The sequence below is a fragment of the Gambusia affinis genome, linkage group LG11 (genome assembly GCF_019740435.1).
Source record: "Gambusia affinis linkage group LG11, SWU_Gaff_1.0, whole genome shotgun sequence".
Lineage (NCBI taxonomy): Eukaryota > Metazoa > Chordata > Actinopteri > Cyprinodontiformes > Poeciliidae > Gambusia > Gambusia affinis.
In genome coordinates, this window is record NC_057878.1 from 15543524 (window position 1) to 15568643 (window position 25120).

A 25120-nucleotide genomic window follows, 5' to 3' on the forward strand; every position below is an offset into this window, starting at 1 on the left:
TTGATTCCTGAATATTCATTTAAATTCCTGGGAGATATTGATATAGATTTATTGCAATTCAACAAAGGCATTTCCCAAAAGATTAAAAAAAACCACTATTTTTTCATATTTCAAAAAAAAAAAGAAAATTGACATTAAATTACATTGAACTCTTAAAATATTCTTAAGTTACATTTCACAATGTGTTTCTTTGGCTTTACTTTATTGGGAATAGCATTACAACTGGGTTCTACCTCACTTACAAACAATTATGTGCAGGATGCATTGTTTTTTTTTTTTTTTTTGTATTGTAAGATATGCGATCCCCTTGAAGTTTCAAAACAGCCTTAAATGGTTTTTTGGAAAGCAGCCACAAAATTCCACCCAAAAAATTACGCCCTGCTGGCCTTGCAGCTCTAACTGCGAGTGACTTAGTTTTCTTATGCTTTGGGCCAGCTCTGGTTTCAGGGGATAGATAGAGCACACACATTCAGTGAAAGGTTAGTTCAATCTGTTTGGAAATACTAATTCAAAATGACCACTGCCTTCTGGCAAAAAGCACCTGCATCCTCCATGTGCCCTTCCAAAATCAGCATCACTTAACAGACTTAATTATAATTGTCCCCTCTACACTACAGTCAATGTCAGCTGTGTCTTTTAATTCTCTAATCAGTGGTCGGCAGGACCGCTATCACCGTCCCCATGCAGCTCTCCGCTCAATACAGACATCCCTAAACACACACAGGCTGGTTTTTGTCAAATGTTTTATTGAGTGTAGACATCTGGCCTACTGTAAAACACGCATTATCTGCAGGAGGGGGAGCAGAGCAGGTGGTATTGTCTCCACTGTCAGCTGTGTCAGCGCTGGCACCCGTGATGGAGATTAATGAAGTATCTGGAGAGTAATATGCTCCTTAAAATGCTGCTACAATTTGGAAGGGGCTGGGGGGGATCCCTGATGCTGATCTTAAATAGAGAATCTGTCACAGTTTACAGAACCTCTGTTTTGGCTCTCAACGTGGGGAACCAAAACTTAAGAAGAGGGACTTCAGTGCCAACAGACAGTTTTGACACCCCTTCGATTCTCCCACTCTATATGCTTCTAAAATAGATCTGAGTGTTTATTTGTCCTGCATATCTACACACATTACTCAATGAATATTGGAAAAGTCAGCCATTAAGATAGATGTAAAAATTAATCAAGTGTTTCTTGCCCGTTGCTGAGCATTTTGTCAAAGCACCTTTAGTGAGACTGAAGTCTTTGCTGGACTGTCTTATAAGCTTTGTACACTTGCTTTGAGTATCTATCATTAATATTTGCAGATACTTTTAAGCTCAGACACGTTTGGATCAATTTTTAAAACCATTTTTGATCATTTATCTAAGATGTTCACTTAGATTTAAGTCCAGCTCTGACTGGGCCACTCAAGGACATTCACAGTATGGTCTGAAACCATCCCTTTGTTATCTTCTCAGTGTCCGGTGGTGGATTCTTGTGTTGGCAAATGAATCGTTGACAAAATCTGAGCTTCAGGACTCTCTGGAGAAGCCTTTCTTGAAGAACCTCTGTATATTCATCACCCAGTTACTGCTGCCGAAAAAAGTTCCCTCATTTATTAGTTTGTTCAGGCAGCCAGATCTTCAAACAGCATTTTTTATGTACAGTGGTGCTGAAATGTCTTAATTTCCTTCTCCATATTTATGCCTTGCTTGGTTTCTGCTTCAGTATCCACTGTCAACTGTGAGAGCTCTTACAGACAAATGGGTTACTTTTCAAATTCTGTTCAATCGACTGAATTTTACCACAGGCTTGTCAAGTTGAAGAAACAACTCAAGCAAAATCAGTGGAAATTAGATGCAGATCTCCATTTTGACTGTGACTTCAAAGCGTGTGAATGCTTACTTTAAGCTTAAATATTAAAATTTTTAGAAAATGTACAAAAATGTCTGACAATGTATTTTTATTTGTCTTTACAGGGCATTCTGAGCAGATTTATTTAAAAAGAAAACTTTACACACATCGGTTTCAGAATAAGTTTAAGGAAATGTGGAAAAAATGAAGGGGTGTGAATACCTTCTGGTTGCACTGCTTGTACGGGGCCCAAAAGGAAATGAAGCACAAAATCAGCTGTGTAAACAATAATAATATTCTTCCTAAGTCACTTTTTCTTTGGGGCATTCGGTGCGTTGAATTTGAAAAAGATGATGTCTCCATCCTCAACTGTGTAGTTTCTTCCCTGCTGTCTGTATTTCCCAGCTGCCTGAAAGAAATTCAAAGAAAGATTAAAGAAGATAACAACAAGTAGAACTACTGTACGTCTATTAACTATTTAGCCTAATACATGATGCATTGTGGTATTAAACTGTGTTTCCAGAAAGCTTTTAAAGCGGTGATGAAGCACACCAAAAAATATTTAAAAAAATCACAATCAACACACTGTGGAAAATAAAAAAGAACATGGGCATAAAAAAAAAAGGATTAAACAAATAATAAATAAATGACTGTCTGGACAGGGAGAGGACAGTTGGGTGGGCAGAAAAAATTTGTAGGGGTGGCCATTGCCCCCAAGCCCACCCCTGGGTAGGGCCACTGTCATTCATGTATATCAAACATACAAACACACGCACACACACATCATCACACACACAGAAATGCATGCATGTTTTGCGCGTGGGGTTTGCCTGAATTCCCACTGAGCGAGTAATCCTCTCGTCTGCCCATTTGAGCTGCATGTGCATAGGCACAAAATGTTAATAAGTCTTTGATTACAGCGATGTGAAACTTCTCAAGGAAACTAAATAAGTTCTAACATTTCTTTTGTGTACTGTAAGTGTTTGTTCTCCTTCCCGGCAAACTCAAAAATAATTGACTTGAAGTGCTAACACAGACAGGTTTATCCATTCTGGTTCTGCACGGCGCACAATTAATTAGAGGAATCAATGTCCCTTTAAAAGGCTCAGGAGACCATTTAATCCAAGCTCAATACCACCAGAAACACAGGATGGAGAGGCAGACAGGAAAAAAAAAATCAATGGCTATTTGTGATTCCTGAGTATGTATTAAACCCGACACATCTAACTGGTTCATTTGCACTTGAAAGCAGCCATCTGGAGCGGCAAGCTTGGCTTAAGCAGATATGATTACTAATAATGTGATATCCCCGTACTCTGGCCCTATTCATGCAGCCTATTCCCACAACTGGCATTAAATAGCATGGACCTTAATGCCGCAGTCAGAGACGCTCCATGTTCTTCTGAGGCTCAAAAAGGGATTAAAGTGAGAGCAAGCAGCGAGGACCTGACACTCAGATCTCAACCCCGGATAACAATGGTGAAACCCCCCCAGAGACCAACACGATTCACTCTCAGTTAGCAGCTTATTGGGGGTGTGGACAATACACTGCCACTGCATTAAATACAAAAAAAAATATTTAAGAAAAGGAGGGCTTGAATACTAAAGAGGTTTAAAGGTTTTTTAGTGCTTCCTTCCTCACTGGTCTCCATGGGCCTTTTGTGCCACCATAATTACATTAGCTGAGTCTGTAAGTGGGCACAAGGAGTCGATGCTGCTGATAAAGAGATCACGCCAGCATGGCTTACGGCTGCGGATGACGAGGTTTATGCTGAGCAAAGTTAGTCACTTCTGCTTTCATTTAATGAAGCCACAATTTAACGAAGGTTTGTTTAATCAGAAAGCTGCATTAATTTGTTAATTTCATATTTTATATTTTCAGCTTGCAGAATACAAATTCTTACTCAATCTAAACATTAGAAACATTTGTAATTTTTTTTTTTGGAAGAAATTGATGTTTCTAATTAAAAAATTCCCATGTCCTGTACAATGACTACCTTTTGAGACTTAATTACATCACAACCAGGACCTTCATTGTATTTAACCAGGATTTTATGTATCAGTGGAAGAAAAGGGGATTTTTAATGTTTATACCCAATAAAGGAGTGAAACATGTATTTAGTTCCCTATTTTTTGTATTTAATTTCCTAAAGAAAATATTTAGGAGATTGTCTTTACTCCTAAAGAAAATCCTGGACAACCAACTGCAATCACTTGATTAATAAAGACATTTAAGCTACATTTAAATCCGGCTTATGTATGATGGCCTCACAAGTTTCTTAGAGAAGAATACAGATCAAACATAATTCTATTCTTAGTTAAGTATGCACATGTTTTCTTTGTCCTCTGATTGCTTGTATACTATGTTTTAAAAACCTGTTTGAAATAAATAAATAAATCAAAAAGGTCACAGCAGACAGGTCAGGAATAAAGTTGTGGACAAGTTTAAAGCAGGGTTAGTTTATAATTCCCAGCTTGGCACCACTGCTAACCTGTCTAAACATCTGTAGCTTGGGCCGAACCAAAGGAAACATTATAGAGATCTGGCCAGATTAAACTGAAACTGAACCGCTGAATGCTTTTACATTTGAAAACTAACCCTACACCTCGACTCTGTACATATTATTCTCATGGTGAAACATGGTGGAATGATTCAGCTCAAAGCAAATTCAAGCATTAGAATGGTCTAATTAAAGCACAGACCTAAATCCAATTGAGAGTTTGAGACTTAAATGCTGATTTTCAGGTGGTCGCATTGGATTTTGCTCAGTGCTATCAGAGACTCTAGATTTTAATTTTAAAAAATGACCAGATGCAACTTCCTTCCACACCACAAGTATGCACTGGTCTATCAAATGAAATCCCAGTTCATTTTGTTGGTTATTGTGGTTGAAATGTGGCAAAAACAATTCAGTAGGTGTGGAAATTTAGCAATGCGCTGTATCTCATTGCATTTAACATGAGGCTGCACACAAACAGCTAAAAGGTCAAAACAAAGGCGGATAGACTTAACTAAGACATGCAAGTCATATTCCTGCGCTACCCATCCATGAAGCAGTCCTTATTTGAGGAATTTTACACTTTATTTAACTTGCCACTTTATATCACTGTCACATGCCTACAGTGGGGACTTGGCGCAGGAGAGCTCTGAGATAACAGCACACCGTACAGATCTGATAAACGCCTGGCGAGCTGAAGAAGTGCTTCCTCTGAGCATCTGTGCCAAGTCAAAAGCAAGAGCTGCCATCAGCCAGTTAGAACACATTGTGATAAAGATATGCACAGCTGGAGCACAATGGCAGTGTTTAGACCCAGAATCAGCTGGCTTGTCACTGGTGGTGCCTGAGTGTGTGCAGTAATTCCTTCCCCCGAGTAAAGGTGAAGAGGAGTTTTCAGTCGGAGCTGCGTGGCGACTGTCAGCTCCACTGATCACAGGAGACTTTCCCCTCATCTCCTTTGGCACACTAACTGCTCACCTTGACAGCGCTCTCACTGCCTTCTTCTTTAAAATCCTGGAATTTCATTACTTCTGCCATAATGAAGCCCCTCTCGAAGTCCGTGTGGATCTTCCCCGCAGCCTGTGGAGCCTTAGTTCCTTTCTGTCACAGAAGAAGAAGAGGAGAGGACAAATGAATTGTTTTGGAGAAGATGGATTACAGCATGCGAGCGACATGGTGTTTGATAGGGTGATAGCAGTGTAATGACTCCAGGGGTGTTTTTCAGTCACTGGGTATTCTTGCCTCTGTCCAGATTTCTGGATAGCTTTCCACTCGACTGTGGCCTGCTAGGGCAGCCTGGACACCGATAAGGACCTGGCGCTGCTATCAATGCCTTCTGACTCTCATTCCTTAGCTGTATTGATTTCTGTCCAAGCAATTTTGCCTCATTGTGGGTCGCTGCTCAGCTCTCTGGTCATGACAGCAATGGGGCCCAGTGTTGCAGTGAGAGGCTAAGGTGGTATAGACCTTACTCTATCAGGTCAGACTATTGTGACAGACCAGAGTTTGGAAATTCAAATTCACGTTTAGGCTTGAAAGGTATCACAGCATGTTAGATAGGTTTCTACGAACTGCTGTTTGACTTCAGAAATCTTCAAATATCCTGTACTTCAGGGTGTCTGGTAGACTCGGTTTGATTGGGGACCAAAATGACGACGTGTTACATTTTCAGCTGGTGAAGTTTGCTCTCACACTGGACTGCATCGAGTGAAGCAGACCCTTTGAGAAACCTATTCACCGCCTCGCCTGAGGTGGCACTGCACCAAGAACCACTAAAGGAAATGACAGAAAAATCCCTGAAGAATACATGAGCACAGCTTCCTTTTTCACAAAATACAAACAAAAATGGAGTGGCGTCTAATTTTAGTGATTGTAGGATTTCTCTTTTGAATTTGTTAAAAGACAAAAGCCATTTCTCCAACAAGTCCTAGACTCTTGTGTTTGTTTTTGGTCGCATTTACCCAGAATGCTCTACACTATAGTCTGCTTCCTGCATTTAGAGAGCTCTCTGGTCTGCTTGGCATTCACATGTACCTTCAAAGCACTCCAGAATTCACTTCGATAAAATCAAGGCCTACCTTTTAAGTTTTCCAGACCTTGATTTCTTTGCTCTGAATCAGAGTTTGATTGTACATTTACACCTCCCCAAACAAACTAAACTTTCTAGGCAAAGAAATCAGAGTTTCAGGGCTGAAAATAACAATATTCACAGGAAGGCTTTTGGGACCATATGGATGGATTAAAGTGTCAGTGTCTCTTTGAGTGCATACCTGTATTAGTATAGTCAGTGGGCTTTCTTGAATTATTATTATTATTATTAGCATGTTGTTTTTAACTTTCTTTTACAAGTACTTTGAATTGTCTTTGGCTGAAAGGTGCTATTTAAATAAAGTTGCCTGTGTGGCTCTGCAGATTAGTTTACCACAAATCTGCTGCAAACTAAGTTAAGCTAAAACTGTTGCTTTGGTTACAGTTTAAAAAGTCAAGAGTTACAGCTGGGGTATTCTCTTTTGTAGTGGGTATGGGTATGATGGGCAAGATTCATCATCATTAACATAAACGTAACCTAAAACCTACTGTAGGTTCAGAAGAGGCTGTTTATGTGTGTTCCTGCTCTAATGTCCAACGACTCCTCATTTTAGACTCACAGGAAAATCACAGAGTGAAGTTCTGGACAAAAAGTAGCTGTTATGACGCATAACTGTGGCAACAAGCACCTCAAAAGCTCAAATAATACCTGAACCACAACCCCATATCCCAGAGGAGTTGAAAAGGAAGCTTCATGGAAATTTAAAGAGGAATGGCAAAAGCAAATGAGGTGGATTAGAAAGTGCTTTTCAACAACTGATGTCAGCCAGGACATGTTACTGGGGAATATTGTCTTTGCTTGCCCAAATATAGAGCTGTCAGCATGTTATGACAGCCATGAGATGGTCATAACATGACAACAGTTTCTTCTGTCAGAGGTGTCTTCAGATTCGTTGCAAGACTGACTGCTGCAGGAGATCCTTCCAGCCCACATATTCACCATCTACAATGATTTTAAATACTTGGAGGATAACAGTTACGATAAAATATAGTTTTCCTTTGGGATAAATAAAGTATTTTTGAATGATGTAAATTGAATAAACATTTTGAAATGACCAGGTAGGAATCTGTCTCAAATTTGATAGAGGATATGTGGATGGAGATCGAGATTAGGGTCAAGACTTGGAGCCCATTATCCAAGATAAATGGACAGAGAAAATAAGGGACTTTAAAAAAAAAAAAAAAATTGATACCCATGTTTTATTGTCTAGCTACAACTACAATCTTAACTATCAGGACATAATCTTCAGAAAATGTGGGTTTTATCACATCATACAACCTCAGAGTAAAAGGGAGCCCTAAAGTTACTCAATTAAAATCCCTCTGTGGCACCAGACAATATCATAGATGTGCAACTTTATGCAAATACTTTTTTGTTTGTAGCAAAAGCAAACCGTTTACTTAGCACTGTTCTTCACCTTCAAGGTGATTTTCATGTTCATTTATTTAGTTCTCAGGATAACAACACAGTCAAATATTTCTCACTTTTGAACATTTCGTATTTCATTTTATGATAATTAATTATAGATTATTTTAATAATAAATAAATAAAATTGCTAACTTCAGAAACAGTAGCATAACAATTTGATGGTCATAAAGGCAAATTATTATTGAGAAACCAGAATATTATTTTGACAGGGTATTTCTGACTAAATAACTTCCGCTAGTTGGCTGAGAGAGTAAAAGAGCAGAAACTCTCTTAAGCTAAAAACTAAGACTCAAAAGGTTGCTTCATCCTTGAGAGCCCATTTCGAGCCATTTTTTGCATAGGTTGAATTGTTTTGTAAAAATTCTCTGAACCACTTTAAGACAAAAGTCCTGAATGATGAAATGCGCAATTTATATGCACAGAAATGATGTGCGGAAATGACAAATGAGGCAAATAAGTGACATGGCTGCCGTGCATCATCGTGACTCCTGTCTGTCGAGCCGCACCGCAGTGCCGTGCTCAGGGGCTGTTGAGCCGTTTTAATTATGTATATAATCAGGTTGGGGTCAACATATTTCATGCCACAAGACTGATGCGTATTTAATGACTCTAATACATTACCATCTATTTGCAATCTCACTGACAGAGTACTTGTGTGTTTAACTACCATTAATCAGCATCAAGGTTTGTCTATGTGGAGAAAAAAAAATAGATTAAGGGTTTGAATTTTTTTTTTTTCATCTGGTGCTTTACAGGAGAGCCACATTGTCCTAGTTAAGAGCTATGCAGAGCAGGCTGATAGATAATGGTCACCTCGAGGCTGCCTAATAAAGCATGTTAAAGAACTTAGGAACATGACATTACTGAGCGTAGTTTTTACAATGCAAGATGTATTGGCTTAATATAGTTACTCACTGATGCTTACCTGACTAAATGCCCCTCATACACAAATCGAGGCTGGCTGTAATCACTTACACAGAGGAGACACAAGCCTGTTTTTTAAGGATACCTTTGAAGCAGTCAGGTGCTTTTATTGTAAATAGCAAGGACATCAGTCACCATGATATAAATCCGGTGATGTCATCCGACTGAGACATAACAAGTTCTTATTGAGAAAACAGGAAGTGAGCTCACTTTCACCCCAGGCCTGTGCACAGTTTTAGATTCTTCAATAAATAACATGCATAAGAGAGAAAGCATCCTGAGACGAGACGGAAAGACTGACCTGTTCAACCAGAGGAATTTAATGAAACACGGAAAACAGTTTGCTGTGTTTTTTATAAGCAGACTGTGTTCAAATTCAAAATCTAATGAAACAAAAACTATTAAAAGCATCCCGTAGTAAATTATTTTAAAGGAGTTTGTGTTCCAAGCTGGTCAGGGGGATTTAATTTGATTCACTCTTAACTTTATTTTCAAAATCAAAGCCTTAAAATAAACTGAACAATATTTATGGATTCATAGGGTTTGTTGCATCTTAGTAAACTGGTTGCTTGTAAATTTTAAATGATGAGAATGAGCCACACTTCTGGATCTGCTTTGTTGAAATCCAAAGAATCGCTATTCATTTTTAAGACTAGAAAGTCCCACATTTTTCCTTATTTTGGAGAAAATTACTGGCATATGCACTGCAAAAATATTCAAAGACCTTCATCTTTCACATATTGTCATGTTGCAACCAGAAACTTCCAAGTATTCTATTGGGATTTTGACGTAGAAAGAAAAATAAAATTGTAAAAATCTGATTTAGCCAAGTATTTTGCCTTACCTTAATACCACTAAGTAAAAGACTGTGTAATTTAATGCCTTCATAAATAACAAGAGCTTATCTTTAAAGCCAGTTTTAGGGGATGTAGAGAGCATGAAAGAAGGTTCTCTGGCACGCAGTAGTGGAAAATTAACAGTGTATCAACGTGAACACACAATCTCTCCAGTGAAACACGGTGGTGGCAGCTTTATTCTGAGGAGATGCTTATCTTCAGCAGGGACAGGAAAGCTGGACAGGGCTGATTGGAAGATGGATGAAGAAAAATATTGGGGAACCCCAAAGAAAAACTGTTAGAGGCAGCAAAAGACTAGAGATCGGTCCCAAGGTTTGTCTCATGCATCAATTATGCACTACGTTTCTTCTGTCTATCTGTGAAATCTCAATAAAATTCAATTAATTGATTCACTGAGGTTTGTGGTTGTAGCTCAACATTTTCATTGTAAAATTTCAAGAGATGTTTTTTTATATTTCATAAAACAGTTTTTTTCTTGTTCTTTAGTCTGTTTTCACAGGGATTTTAAGTAGCACTTTGCTTCATGGTTATTATAGTGATGAGAGGTTATTATAGAGACAGGGAAAAAGTGCAAATGTATGAAACAAACAGTTTCTTTAAACTTTTAGTTAAAAATGGGAATAAACAACACAAACTTTGATCAAGTTTTAAAATTAAAATTCAATAAGGACTTTGTAATGTATAAATGCTAAAACAAGGAATTTGCTGTTACCCATTTGGAGATAGTAAAAATGGCATCATAAGAAAAACTGAAATTCAGAAAACAAACCTGTTCTGATCTTCTTGTGACAATTTCTTTGTGGAATAATGCACAGAATATTTCAGTGTGCATTCTTCTTAAATGGATTAAATTCATTCTGCACTGCAAAATTGTGATTCAAAACAGCTTGAATAATACATGACAAATAACCCATTTTGTTTTCCATTTAAATTTTAAAATGCGACCTTTTTAAATCTGTACTTCTGTCCACTTAAAGAAAAAGAAAAGAGAGAAAACGCACAATACCAACATGCAGAGCCGACATCTGTATTGATGTACATCCTATGATCCCATTGCACGGAGCTCTTGGCGGGCAGGGCTCTGTAAACTGAGACACACATGGAGGAGGAGCCCCCGGCAAGGCCCACAAACAGTCGGATGAAAAGCGACATCAATTTTGGCACAGACACCCTCCGTCACACAGATTAGGCAGGCACAATGGACGGCCTCCTTATCTCCAGCGGCAGGAGGAGGGCAGGCAGATCTGCACAGGATGGAAACATTCTCACGGACGTAATGGGCAAAATCAATTGTTGTCCTCCTCAATCAATGTGGGCCCCCACTTTCACCGTTCAGCAGCTCACCAGTAATTGAAGTTATCCTCAGCCTGTAATGACTAGCTAAAGCACGACCATGACAAAGTTGGAAGTGTGTGATATCAGCGAAGGTGCCAGCAGGGTGGAACGTAGGATGCGGTGTGTGTTCAGGCGTGTTCACTGCGGCCGGCTCTCACCCGGACGGTCCAGGCACGGACCTCGTCTGGGCCAGTGGTGAAGAAGTACTCCAGCTGCAGGGCCGCATAGCCCGCCTTGATGATCTTGCTCAGGGCACTGGTGGGGAGAAATTTCATCATGAATCAAAGGTTCTGAATCGTTTTGTTATACTTCGCTGACGCCTGGAAAAAGTTCCCCTCAGCGGCAAGGCGTCGTTTATTCCAATGCAAACTCATTAAGTGAGCAAGATGGGTCACTTCATTTCACATGAGACATTCAACTCTCCAATGGTTTGCATGATTAATTAGAATGCTTGTAGTCCCATTTAACATTTTTAAGAATTCAACTCAATGCCTCGGTCTTTGCTGAAAGAAAAAAAAAAAGAAAAAAAAAAAGTCTGCTGTCACAATTTTTCTCTCCATAGAGGTTTTCAGACGAGAACAATAAACCCAAAATGCACCAAGTTATAATTATACCTACAGATGACAGATGACAGTTAAAAACTTAATTTGGAGGAAAACCCTTTGACTGAGTTGTTCAGTAAGAAGAGGGATCCTTTGCTTTATAATGGTAATTACTCTGCCATTTATTATTCTATCAGCACATGCAATTAAAGGAGTGCATGGAGGACACAGCTGATAATAAAGTGTGGGGAGACTGAATGCTAATTAACCTCTGCGTCTTGTGCTCTTTGCAGCACTTCTGTCTCTCCTCTTCGCTCATGTCCTGCAGTCGACTCTCCAGGTTGCCGCTGAAGGGGATGACCAAAGCTCCAGGGTCGTGACTGTCCACCCACTCCTTGATTTTCACCAACCTGGTGGAGAAACAGCAAACCAAAGAGGATTTGATTGAGAAGGGGGTATTTGTTGTGGCCTTGGAAGTCCATATTCATGAGAGCAGCAGAGAATATGAACATCTAGAGTTAAAAATGGATTCGTTTGAATGGAGACAGTGACGTAAATAAAGCAGTAAGACTTTTTCAAAGGCCTATGGTTATACCAGAAGTCAATAAACTTATTATTAGTGTTCATATTAACTAATACATTTTATACAAAAAAAAATGCTTTAAAATTTATTTGATACATTTTCTGTACCTGTAGATATAAAATAGCATATAATATTGGCTTTGTTACATGCCCCTATTTCTTAGATCTACACCTGGATTTTTTGTCAGCATTATTGAATCATTGCTACAAGGTTGTAATTTATACTTAAGCTCAAAGTTTATCTTAGGGGGAAGTGAAAAATAGCCACTATTCACTTCTAAATATTATTCATACAGAGAACTAAAAACTGTCTAATAACATTGGAATCAACTCACGATGAAAAAAAAAACTTTAATTTTAAGAAATTTGATGTTAGATTTTTTTCCATTATCCTTTTTCTGCCTTTCTTTGTAAGTGCCCAACAGGCACTTACAAATGTAAATAAAGTGTTTTTTGTTGTTGTTTTTTTCCACTAAAAAATTAACTAGTTAGTTAGTTTTCTATAACTAGCTGGCCTGTACCATAATGGTGCATATATGCAAATATAGGCTAGGCTTTAGTCAATCTTGACTGGAAATACAAGTGCATCACAATAAATTAGAAAACCATAAAAAAGTGAATTTATTTTAGTCATTCGATATAAACAAAGGTGAAACTCATACATATCCATGTAATATTTGTGTTCATGTTATACTTACAGTTGATGATGACTCAAACATTGGTCTCATACAAAATTAAAACTGTCCATAAGATCAATAGAAAAACACTGAAAGATGCTGTTTTACTAATTTCATGATCTACAAAATCACAGTGAACCAAATGTTTTTCTTAGATTGCATTTTCTAATGCAATACTTGGACACAACTCTGTATTCCTGATGATTATGTAGGCCATACCAAGGACTCATTTCATTATTTGGTATATTGGTATAAATTATTTTGGTATATTATAATTTTCTAAATAACTGAATTTTGGGTTTTCCTCAGAAATAATTGTAATCAGAAAATAAGCAAGAGAAAACAAAATGTAGAATTATTTAGCCATTTAACAAATCTACATGAATTTCACTCTGAATTGAAGTAATAAAATAAATTACCTAAGTGGTAATTCTTGCTCCCACTTAGTGCATAGGGACAGGTAATGTAGCAAAATCTAAACTATTTATTTGCTCTTTGGAAGTTTTAAATCTCTTTAAACTACTGGCACAGCTTGTAAACATGTTTCTTAAAATAGGGATAATTACAGTTTTATCATCTTGTACACTAATGGTAATGTTGTCCAAGTTGCCAAGAGAAGACGCTCAAGCGTCACGTCGTTCCCAGGTCCCATCTCCAAATTCGGAGTCAAAACTGAACACACCATAAATGTGACCTAATAAAGAGACAATCTACATTCACACTGCGGACACAAAGGATCTCAGTCTGTGCATTCATGTTGTCTTACATCAGACTATTTCATTGCTGAAATGAGACACACATCACAATTTTATTCTGGTAGAAGTGGGGAGCATTCCCATCGAGTACAAATAATGAACCAAACAAGCATGGCAGACGCTGTGTAGATGGAGGTTGTCAGAATTGTGTCTGCTACACTCTGGATCTTGTTGCATCATCATTTCTTTGCCATGTATGATGTCAAAACTTTTTCATTACTTCAGGACCGTCAGAGGTTCCCGCTGGAGTTTGATTCACATTTAATTTATGCATCAACTGTGCAAAATCTCAGCTTTGACTGGACATGCAGTATGGATGTGGTGTTAGCCACACGTTGTTCTAGTAGACAAATGTATGTTGATCTTAATATGTCTGGAAAGCGTTACAAGAAAACAGTTACTGACCTACACCTGCTCTTAAAACACAGTCAGTGCAATAACTAAACAGCTTGAAACAGCTGGAACTGTGGCAAGCAAGACTTGGCAAGAAAAAAAGATGAATTTCCTGATATGCACAGAGAAGATGATGGGACAGGAGAAAAAAAAAATTGGCAAGCGTACATAAGGGTGCAATCTAATGGTTGAGGGTGCTGTATGCCTATCAGAAAAACCAATGTAACCAAACAAATGGCAGGTAAAAAACTTGAAATTCAGCCAAAAAGGAGTTTAAAAGAAGAACATTTCCACAGATAAAACCCAAACTCTCAGTTGTTTTGCCAATGTTTTATTATGGGGGACTTTAAATTTACCTGCTGGGTGTTAAATAAACATTTTGCCTGGAGCCTGGAGAAGAAAAGAGAAAAGGACAAATAACCACTAAGTGTTTCCTTACTTTTAAATGTCTTTGTCACTTCTTTTTTTTTTGTCTCCCTCTTCCAGTGGGACACCTGACATGGCAGGACAAAGATATCCTCACACTTAATGGCAACCCTCAGTCAGAACAATACAAGGGGGTTAGGGCAATTATGAGATTAGCTCCACAAGCTCCGAGGCTGGGATTGGACGGATGGCAAAGAGCAGCGTCGCACAAATCCATTTTCACACGTCGGCCCCGGATTGATTCTGAGGGGGGCCCTGTCATTATGTGTAATCCTGGTTTCCTGTTTAAAGGCCCCATAAGGAATCAAAGACTGGGAGGTACCCAGTGCACCTCAATATCAGATCTGTACCATTAACAATGTCCCCGCCGTTATCGGCCGCAGCACCAGATCACCGCTTCTACCTAATGATTATCAATATACAACATATGACAGGGTAACACACACAGGAACGGCACAGTTTGCTTTGACTGAATGCTGTTTAAGTGTCAGTTTGTTTCTCAGTTTACATGCACAGCTATTAAGAGCCATAACCTAATATTTCCCTTTTCTTTCTGCATTTTGAATAAAGGTGGCAACCAGAGTCTCACAGGAAAATAAGAAAAGCCCAAAAAGCCTCAAAACATGGGAGACGGAGGTGCGCTCCATGAGGGGGGAAAAATCCAATCTGAGATAATAACAGCTGTAGTTTGTCACTTTTAGCAGCACAGCTGTCTATTTGGTGGCACGTTATTTGCATTCCTCAGGTATTGCGTTCTCTACAGGCGGCTTGAATAATGATTCACAAATCACTCTCTCCACACCAGTCAAGGGCTGTGATCCTTTGAATAGACCATTGTACCTGGGACTGTAATTGGTGAAGACTTTGACAGAGCCGAGCCGAGCCGGCCGGGTAACAAAGAGGCTATTGGTGGAGGGCTGAGGGATGATTTTAATAATGTGAAGCCGAGACGGAGAATGTGAGCCGCAAATGAGCACCGGGGGTCTCTGGGTCCTTGCACTGACTGACATAGGAGCAGACAAACACCTCGCCATGAGGGAACATGAAACACCCCCTTGCCTCAACTCCAGAAACAAAGCGCTGTCAATTAAGAGCTTTGATGCGCCGTCAACACGGAGCCCGAAACCAATTCTGTCAGCATCTCCACTATGCCCTGGTCTTACTTTCCTCCATGTATTTATGTGGCTTCCAATTACTTATGTGGATGTTCTAATGTGATGAAATATTTATGTAAACTTTGCTTCCGTTCATCTTTCATGTGTTTTTAGAGCAGATTCACAATCTAATTTCATCCCTTTTAGTTAGATTTGATCAAATCCAAGAAAAAAAAAAAGATTTGAATAACCCGTTCCCTTAGTTAGGTTCACTTTTGAAAGCTTTTACAACTCTGAAGAAAGACTGTTTGAGTGTAAGTGTCTCTTGTCAGTCTCCCTTTATGTCCCCATGCAGAGTGCCATCTCTCACTGCTCTGCTAATAGACAGATTCAGCACTTTCTGGTCCTGATATCCCCCTCTGAACAAATGATGCCTGAAATTTTTATTCTCTTTATAATGGAACTTCAATGGCCTTGGCTGCAAATCAAGTGGAAATTTTTGCATATCAAGTGGGAAAAATTAAATGTTAACCACGTTTTAATGTGATTAAGGGTGACAGGGACATTATTTCTGCTAATCATTCAGCAGCATGAACGCTTCAAACAAGGCTAAGGCGCGGGCCATGTTTGCTGCTCTTTGCTCACAGATCACAGAGAAATTGCTATCACTTACAGTTTGATCAAACTTTTCCAGAATGTTTAGTTTTTCTTTAAATTAATAAAACAGGTCATCATGAAAACATTGTGTTTATCTTCCAGTGCCTTCCACAAACACTCATATACCTAAACGTTTTCACACGTACTTTTGGTAAAAGACCAACAAATCACAGCAAATAATTACAAAGGAGAAGAAAAAATCTATTTGTTTTCATCTCCCAGTAGTCTGATACCCCTAAATATAATCCAGCAATCTTAATACTAAATGGAGCTGTTGTGTGAAGATCTTAAGGGTTTATTGGGAACAAAGAGCATCATGAAGATAGATTCACACACCAAACGTCATGGAGGACTGATGTAACTCTGGAGGAGCTGCAGACATTCACAGCTCAGGTGTAAGAGCAAATATTAGTTGTGCAATTTAATGTTTAAGAAATAGAGTGGAAGAACGTTGTTGTTGAAAAAAATACACAAGAAGTCCCATATGCATGCACAAGTCATGTAGCGGGAACGGCAAATGGATGGAAGAAATGGTTCTTGTCAAACAGAGATGAAAACCACTATGTGAAAAGCTAACTCTGCACATTTCCACTGCGAAGCGTGGTGGTGGAAGCATCATGCTGAGGGGAGGTTTTCCTTCAGGAGGGACAGAAACGATTCTGAGAGTTAATGGTAAAATGAAGAGAGCTAATAACAGGATAATACCGGAAGAAAACCTGTTGCAACCTGCAAAGAACTTGAGACTTTTCATGCAGGACAAAAACAAACAGTCAGAGATACAGTGGTAAAATTGAATGCTCCAGTCAAAGTCTGGACTACTTTGTTCAGATAGACTGTGCATGTAATATGACTGGCATAACCCACAAAAGTCCTGGGGTAGCTGAATACAAACGCCAACCACACTTTTGAGATTTTCATCTGTAAGAAAAACGATTTGTAATTTTCTTTAAACTTTGGGCAGTTTGTCACATAAAATCCCAAAAAAACAAACATAAATTTGAGGTTGTAATGTGGGAAAAGGTTACAACCACAACATGTGAAAGTTCAAGGGAAGCTAATATTTTTACGAGGTTCTGCCCATCAACACAAACGGCTTTTGATTCAGTGCCTGTTTCATTTACAGTGCTTTTTAAAACATCACATTGCAAATAATGAGGAAAAAAAAACAAAAAAACAAATGAACCATCCACAACAGATTGCCTCTGAATAGTGACGTCCCACAGGGGGCCACCCTCTGGAGCTTATTTGTCCTTTTTTGTGTGAGAATCCTGAGGGGGGATAATTCCTGTCTTTCTGTATGCCCGGGGCTTTCCTAGGCTTTGTCCCAGCTTTGATCTTCTTAAACGGCGTGGGAGGGGGAAAACAATGGCCTCCTCCTTTTAAAGCGCAGGGACAGTTCTACCTGAGACAATGACCTGCGTCTGGACGCAGGTAGACTTTATTAACGAGACGCACCACTTAACCCAGTGAGAGGTGGGTCAACTCCTCTAGTTTAGGTTCTCCTTTCAGATGCAACTGAATGGTGAAAAGCTGAAAGATTAATCTGCTCCACGCCTACAGGTAGAGGCTCCAGCACCTGAAACCAAGCTGTTTCACACATAAACCAAAAGTCCTCTACGTTCTGCTGGTCACAGTTTGGCAAAGATGAGTCATTTATGATGTTAGGATGCTGCAGCACACGACCCCCTCCTTTTCTTCTTCTGTTTAGGAAGACAGAAATGAGAGGTATGAGCTCATGGTGGCTTCTGAGGCTAGGAAGTCAGAATCTCTGTGGGATGCTTTTCATCCTCCCAGTGGTGAGCTCCTGAGCGACAAGAGTGCAGACGCTCTCTACTCCCTGTGGCCATAGCTGCACAGAAAAAACATTACACATCAGCCGCTGAGCAACACACACACACACACATGCACGCACATGCTTTATTCCCAATATTATCAACTTCTTATGGCCTTCAAAGCAATCGCAGACAGGAGGAAACGGAACGCAGTGGACGCACAATGGGAGCAGCTTTAATTAAGAGCATCGTATCGCTAACAAACCTTGAGGGTGTGCTGGTGACAAGTTTTTTAAAGTAACTTTATTTTCTTTGATATTTGTACCCATGAAATTTCCCAACTTTAGAAATCTACACCGACTGTGAACGCTTAACAAACCAACCGGTTTCAGTTTTCGGTCCTCAAAATGGTTGTCGAGGCGACGTTTTCAGAGCTGGATCAGTGTTTAGGGGTATTTACGAGTAAGCGAGGATAAGGAGAAGGCAAACATTATGAATTCAAACCCGAAAGAGTACAATCTGCATCGCCAAAATTTTTCTCTATGTGGGGTATCCATGCTGTCATTTATGGCGGTTGACTGGGCGAGAGAAAATAAGGGGGCTGGGGGTAGAGAGGGGGGAGTCATCAAGATGTGACAATTGTGACAAGAGCAGGCAAAGTGTAGCGCCGGCGAACACCACACAGATTTCTCCATCTCGTCTCCTTTTTTGTCTTCTTCAGGATGACAGCTTAATGTCTACCACATGCAATATTTATTCTCATCGTGTGTCAGACTGTCTAGCTGTCCTAGGGAGTACAAAGAATGCCACTTATTAGAATAAAAGCCGAAGGAAGGTAATCAAGGACATATGTAGCATCAGCCCATCATGCCCCCCTCCTTACAGTCCAACATCTTATTTTTTCCCTCCACCATTCATAACAGTTCAATAATAATCCTGGTAATAAGCTTTCAGGAGCACTATGTGGCAACACTAAATTCATTTATTTGTCTCATTAAGGCGACCGAGGCTGCAGGAGACTCTCTGTGGCAGGCCTGTTTGCTCTTAACTTTATCAGAAAAAAATAAAATGTGAAGCACCGTGCAACAAAGCAGGAGCAATGGGAATCTATCATTAGGCAAAGTTGACTCTTGCAGACATTTCTTTTGTCTGTAAAATGTCAAAGCTTAGGCTTTACAGGTGAGCGATTCCCAGGGTGCCTTCAAAAGAGTTTCAGGATGCCATCCTGCTGCACAGGTGTCTAAATGCATTATGAACTGCAGGGGACCCGCTTCGTCTCCCTTCACGTTTGGGTCTGATTAAATGGGAAGGAGTCACTTTGTCTGTTGACTTTTTAAAAAATTTTTAACAAACTGATTTCTTTCACAGTCAGAAAAAACAAATACAGAAATCTGAATGTCACAGTTAAGCTCTTACTAACACACACACACACACACACACACGCACACAAAAAATCATAAATGTTTCATCATGTGACATCTCAGAAGCTGTAAGAACTAAAAAACTTATGGATATATTCAATGTTCAGGTGATTAATTAATAATTTACAGATAAAACTGTCTGTTGAAAAATCCAAGCTTTATCAGTTTCATATTTCTGACACAGTTGTACCTCTGATGCACACACTCCAGTGCAGTAGTTGGAGCTGATCCATCTACAGCTGATTTGCCAGCTGTTTAAAAGATGAAGTACTGAGATTGTTTACACCCTGGAGAATTTGCCCTTTTATCACAGAGAGATCCCAACCATGGAAAAACACACTCATACCTCATGGCAACAGATTAACCTCATCATCATGTTCTCTACACTCTTTATGAGCCATATAGTGGTGACCCTTAGGATCTGCCACCCAGGGTGGCAAGCCACAAAACTGTCCATTGAAAAAGATAGATCATTTACAATGTGCATGAAAATGTTCACTCTCCCCTCATGTGCGTCTTTTTTACTTCCAAAGGCCAAGCTTTTCCTTAAAAACCATTCAAACAAAGATTTGCTTTCTGGTCCTTTCAAGTTTATCTATGGCATTTTTGCTGCTGCTCCTAAAACTCATGCATCAGTTTATATTAATCATGTTCTAAAATCTCTGCTTAGTTTTTTAATTATTTTGATTGGGCCAGGGGTTGTAATGTGTCATATTTTATAGGAGGTTAAATAAAATGTAGAATTTGCAAAATAAGAACGTCTAAAGAGACATACCTCAAAAGACTGGCAGTTGCAAATGCAGGAAATGTAGTTTAAAATGTGATTTCAGTTTTTATTCTATGTAAGGGCCTTAACCAAATTATCAACCCTGATGTAAGAAGTTAAGAATAAAATGAATGGGGAATAATTGGTGAAGGGCTGAAAAATCCTATTCCAAAATTGAACATCTTATTTTATTTCTTCAGCGCTTCGAAGAACAAATCATAAAATAAATGTGAAAATTATTTATCTTATGAAAATATTTCTTTAAATAAATGTGAAAGCAACAAAATACAGATGTTAATCTGTTGTTTTAAACAGATCATCTCTTCTGGCAGGCTGCTGCTGCAGTCAGTGCTTCCTTCACTTTAATTGTTCAAGCTCCTCCTACAGGCCGACCTGAGTATCAGATCCAAGCAAAGCAGAGTTATTACTACATATTTTCACAGTACTGGTCCTTAAAGTTAATTATATTATGCTATCTGCTAACAAATGCAATCCAGACATAAAAAAAAAATCCTATCCTTTGTCTCTACTGTGAATTTAAATCAAAGTCAAATGGTTTCTAATGTCATTTTTTGAAATCATTTTATATTTAAAGATTAAAAAGAGGCTTTGTAAGAAATTAGTTATATTGTATTTACAAGCTATTCAGTGGTGTATAAAAGGGCATTTTTGTGACTCATTTTCAACTTTGAAATAGTGTCCAAAGTGTATTTTCACCAGCAGCATGGCAAAGAGCGCTGTTAGGTAAATTGCATTTTTATGTGTGGAAAGATTTTACCTTTCAAATGACTGATAAGTACTTATTAATGAAGCTGTAAACACATTACAATAATTAATAGAAAGTTATAATGCATTATTTAGAGAGTGAGAGAGGTTCAAAATAGCAACTGCCTCACCAAATAGAGAGTCTGCATCAGTGTATGAACAGTATCCTGTAACTGCTTGACACCTGCTTTTTAGAAAAACGGTTTGACCTCTTGTATTTCTTCCGTTATTTTTTTCTTTGTTTTGTTTTTTTGTCACACTTCAATGTTTCAGATTATTAAACTAACTTTAATACCAGACAAAGATAACCCAGAGCAATACAGTCTCCTAATCATGATTGAATTTAATGAAAATAAAAAACCATCTACCCAAGCCAACCTGGCTTTATGTGGAAAATATTATGTTTGCCCCTCCTTGTTAAATCATAAAATGACTGTGATGAATCACGTTTCTTTGCGCTCAGTTTCACTTTCCACAGACCAGCCTATTTACTGACATACTTAACCAGCCAAAAAATAACTTTTCTAGCTGCATATAATAAATAAAAAAACCCAAAACATCAAGTTTCCATCCCAAAAAATCAAGATGAGAAATTAAAACACTGATATTTCTAAAAGTTTTTAAGGCTTTGTGACTCCAGTGAACCACATTCATAAACAGTAAAATGTGGAACAGGGGAGAGCCTTAGAGTGTCCAATCTATCAAAAATACTCCAAAAGTGAATCAAACACTAATCCAAGTGATACAAAATGTTCCCACAACAACATCTAAAGCATTGCAGACCTCACCTGCTTCAGCTTAGGTCATCATTCAGGATGGAACAACATGAAAGTACTGGAAGAAAATGGCCTTCATGAAGAAGTTCCCATGAAAAAAACCCTGTCGACCAAAAATAACATGAACACCTGACTCAGTTATAGAAAAACACATTGATGATCCTCAAGACTTTTAGTGAAAATGTTCTTTGAACTGCAAGACAAAAAGTTCTGTGAGATTTCATTTCATCTGGAGTAAAACTAACAGCGGTTCAGAAAAATAACATGGCTCCATGAAGTGGCTCCAAAAATGGAGCCACTTAATTTTTTCAGAACCTAAAGAAGTTGTCTGCAGTGATGGAACCATAATTTCTGCTGTTGTAAAAAGGAAGACATCCAGCCATCAGTTCTTGACCTTAAGTTCAAGTGAACTTGGGAGCTGCAGCAAGGTAAGTTCTCGAGTGGCCTAGTCAAAGGCTGGACAAATTGGTAGAGACAGTGTAGCATGATCTCAAAAAAGATGTTCATGCTCAAAGCTCTCAGTTGTTGCTGAATTATAACAATTCTACCAAAATCCCTCCACACTGAGTTCAACCAGTTATTAGGCTTAGAGGTTAATTATACTTACACATAAAGAAATGTTGCTATATGTTGGATTTCCCCTCTTATGAATAATTTTAAACTCATGTATTTACTGAGGTCAGAGATGTCAGGTTTTTTAATCAATAACATTTAATGTGACTAAAAAGCGAAAAAGGACGAAATCATTTGGAAGGTTAATACTTTTCTACAACAATGTGTCTAAACAATAATCACTTCTTCTCAGTTTATAGAGTTTGACCCACTTATTTCAAATGCTGCAGTTTGTTTGTTGTTGAACATTTGCACATTTCTGTAAAGAAATAAAACACCTGCCTATTATTTTTTCTTGATTGACGATTAGTGTCACTATTCCTCTTCATCCTTCTCTTCTGTAACTTGACAGCATGCTGTGTTTAACTTTGGCTATATTAATATGGTTAAGTCAGGAAATGCATGAACCACACATTTTTAAAATAAACTTTCTGTTTGGTGTACATCATCAAGCATTTCCAGGTCAAAAAGTTTGAGTACAAGAGAAGTCATGAGTGATTGGTGTGAAAGTGTGTGTCTGAATCTTTCACCAAGTTAAATCTAAAGTTATTAAAATAATGAGTCAAGTCCAAGTCATAACACTGGAGTCCACACCTCTGTCTACTCATTTTCCATCTTTTTAAACGTCTTGATTTAAAGATGAATATAATTCAGTCACAAGATGAGTTACACCATGACTGAATAATCATGGGGAAATAAACATAAAAATATTTGTGTTTGATTAAAGAATAACAGAGTGGATGAGAAGCTGTGGTATGTGACTCTTGTGGCTTTGTGGCATAATAAGATTCATATTTAATTCAACACAGACTGAGTGGCAAATGCTATTCACAAAATACATTAACACACAAGTTTGGAGCAAAGTAAGAAGTGGTAAAGTAAAGAAAGAATTACATATGCTTTTTTTCTGCTACACACACATAAGGAGCGACATATAGACATCGAGGGAGAAAAACAGAGCTGGACTAACAGAGTTAATAAAAGCTCCTTGTGATGGTACCCTGCAGTTCTTCCACTCACCGGGAGAAACCACTCGGCAGAGGCACTCACAGACAGGTCACGCTTGCTGGTTTCCTTAAAGGTCAACTCATCTACTTAAGAGGCTCCAATTTACTTTAATGCACATTGTCCAAAAGAAGAAAAAAATAAAAGCCAAAAGAAAAGGAAATGACAAGAAAGAAAAACATCACAGCATATAGCTGGAATATTCTCAAGCGTGTCCTTTTCTCTCCCAACTACGGCTGCTCTTTGTTCTCGGAGGATGATTGGATAAATATCTGATTTCAAAAGAAATGAGGACTGATAAAAATGTTCATATGGTTGTAAAATAAACAATGTCTTAGATGATGGGCCAGAGTGCAGCCACCACATCATCAGCTGTGCTCTAATGACCTTCTCTACAAAACAAACTTCACTAAGCGTAGCAGAGAAATAGTCTTCCAGACAGCTTACCGACAGTGGGGGAAAGAGGAGAAGGCCTCTTGACAGAGTCTCTTGTAGATGCCATTCCCTATCACGCAATGCCTCTCAGTCATAAACACATGACAAATACAGCCTTAATCATTTTTTACGAGCGGGGATGTGCAGGGGGCATCCATGGCTGGAGGGGAGAGGGGAGCGGTGATCAGCAGGCGGCCCCCTCTGCACAGAGGAGAGGGCTGTGTGGTAAAGTCTCCTCTGGAACATCACTCGGCCAGCGCGCCTTTGATCTCCGCACCGCAATTACGCCAGCATCCAAATGAGCGTGGAGTCGCCTCTGAAACAGACTTCAAACATGCGCATGTACGCATTCTCATACACATGAACGGTATAGGATTGGAGCCATGTGCTCCTCTCAACAGTAAATGATGTTCTGTCTCCAGCAGAGAACCTGAGGATGAAAGGAGGCCTTGCTCCTCGTCTGATCCCTCCATTAATGATGGCTTGCTAAAGCTAATACTGTGTATTCTTGTCTAAACAAGGGCAGCTTGGTCTGTGGTTCCCATACTCCAAACGAGATGATCTAACTCGGTTCTCGCGGCGCAAGTTGTTAAATAGGCAAATGTGTGCACTAAAATGTGGTTAAATGGTCAGTGGTCGCGACAACATGGGCAAAACCGATGTTTTCTAGGGTACGTTGCTAAAATTGACCCAAATCTCTCTGGGAAGCATGCACTCAAAGAGACACTTCAAATGAAAACAGCTCTTGGAGAAAGACGGGAACCTGTGGAATGGCCTGTATGGGCGTCCCAAAAAGTCACCGATAAAATTTGCCTAATTCTACGATCTACCGTCTTTTCCTCGGCACATTGAAGCCGAGATTGCAATTTGTCTTGCTGTTTGCTTTGAATAGTCCTTAACCGTATCATCATCTCAACTGCGGCGGTGGAAAAACACGGGAGCATGGCGACAGCCAAATGGCAGTCTGGCGTCTCTGCAGCAGACTGGCTGCCATTAGGGCTGAGAGCAGCATTTATTGTACAATTAGGGCCAGTGAGATCTACCTGTAATCATCTCCATACAGGTGTGAGCTCCTCTCTGGACAAGGGAAGTGACTCATCACTTGTCAGACATCAACACTTTGATGTCAGCATTGTTCATCGCATAGCCCTCAGGGAAGTGCTACTGTTCGCCTGTTTAAAGCCCTGAAAGATTTATGGCGTTTCACACCTTGAAAAAAAAAAACAACACACACATGCAAAATAAAAAAAAAAAAACTATTTTCGCCTGACGATGGATGTTCGTCTTGTCATGAATCATTTGATTTATGAGCTCTTTCTCCTCCCCCTTTCTGACAGTTTTACATTTGTGACAGGAAAATTTTAACAAACAGTCATAGATAAACAACTTCTCTCGTGTTACAGTGCTGTCAAGCAAAACTCGCAAAATACATTTTTCATTCGTTTGTAAACCTGACACAACAAGCCTGGAGGCCTGTTGA

General features: G+C 39.0%; 1 protein-coding gene across 2 annotated transcripts in view; it reads right to left on the reverse strand.

Moving 5' to 3' along the window:
* Positions 1 to 729: 729 nt before the first annotated feature.
* LOC122840229 (obg-like ATPase 1) overlaps positions 730 to 25120 on the reverse strand; it is a 52271-nt gene continuing 27880 nt past the window's right edge. The window contains exons 8-11 of one of the 2 annotated variants that reach the window (XM_044132484.1): positions 11774 to 11914; positions 11121 to 11217; positions 5308 to 5430; positions 730 to 2236 (exon numbers count right to left, since the gene is read on the reverse strand). In XM_044132484.1, coding sequence (XP_043988419.1) covers positions 2006 to 2236; positions 5308 to 5430; positions 11121 to 11217; positions 11774 to 11914 — 592 coding nt within the window. In that variant the 3' untranslated portion in view covers positions 730 to 2005. Of the gene's footprint in view, positions 2241 to 5307; positions 5431 to 11120; positions 11218 to 11773; positions 11915 to 25120 lie in introns of both variants that reach the window. The other variant, XM_044132485.1, reaches the window with a different exon arrangement.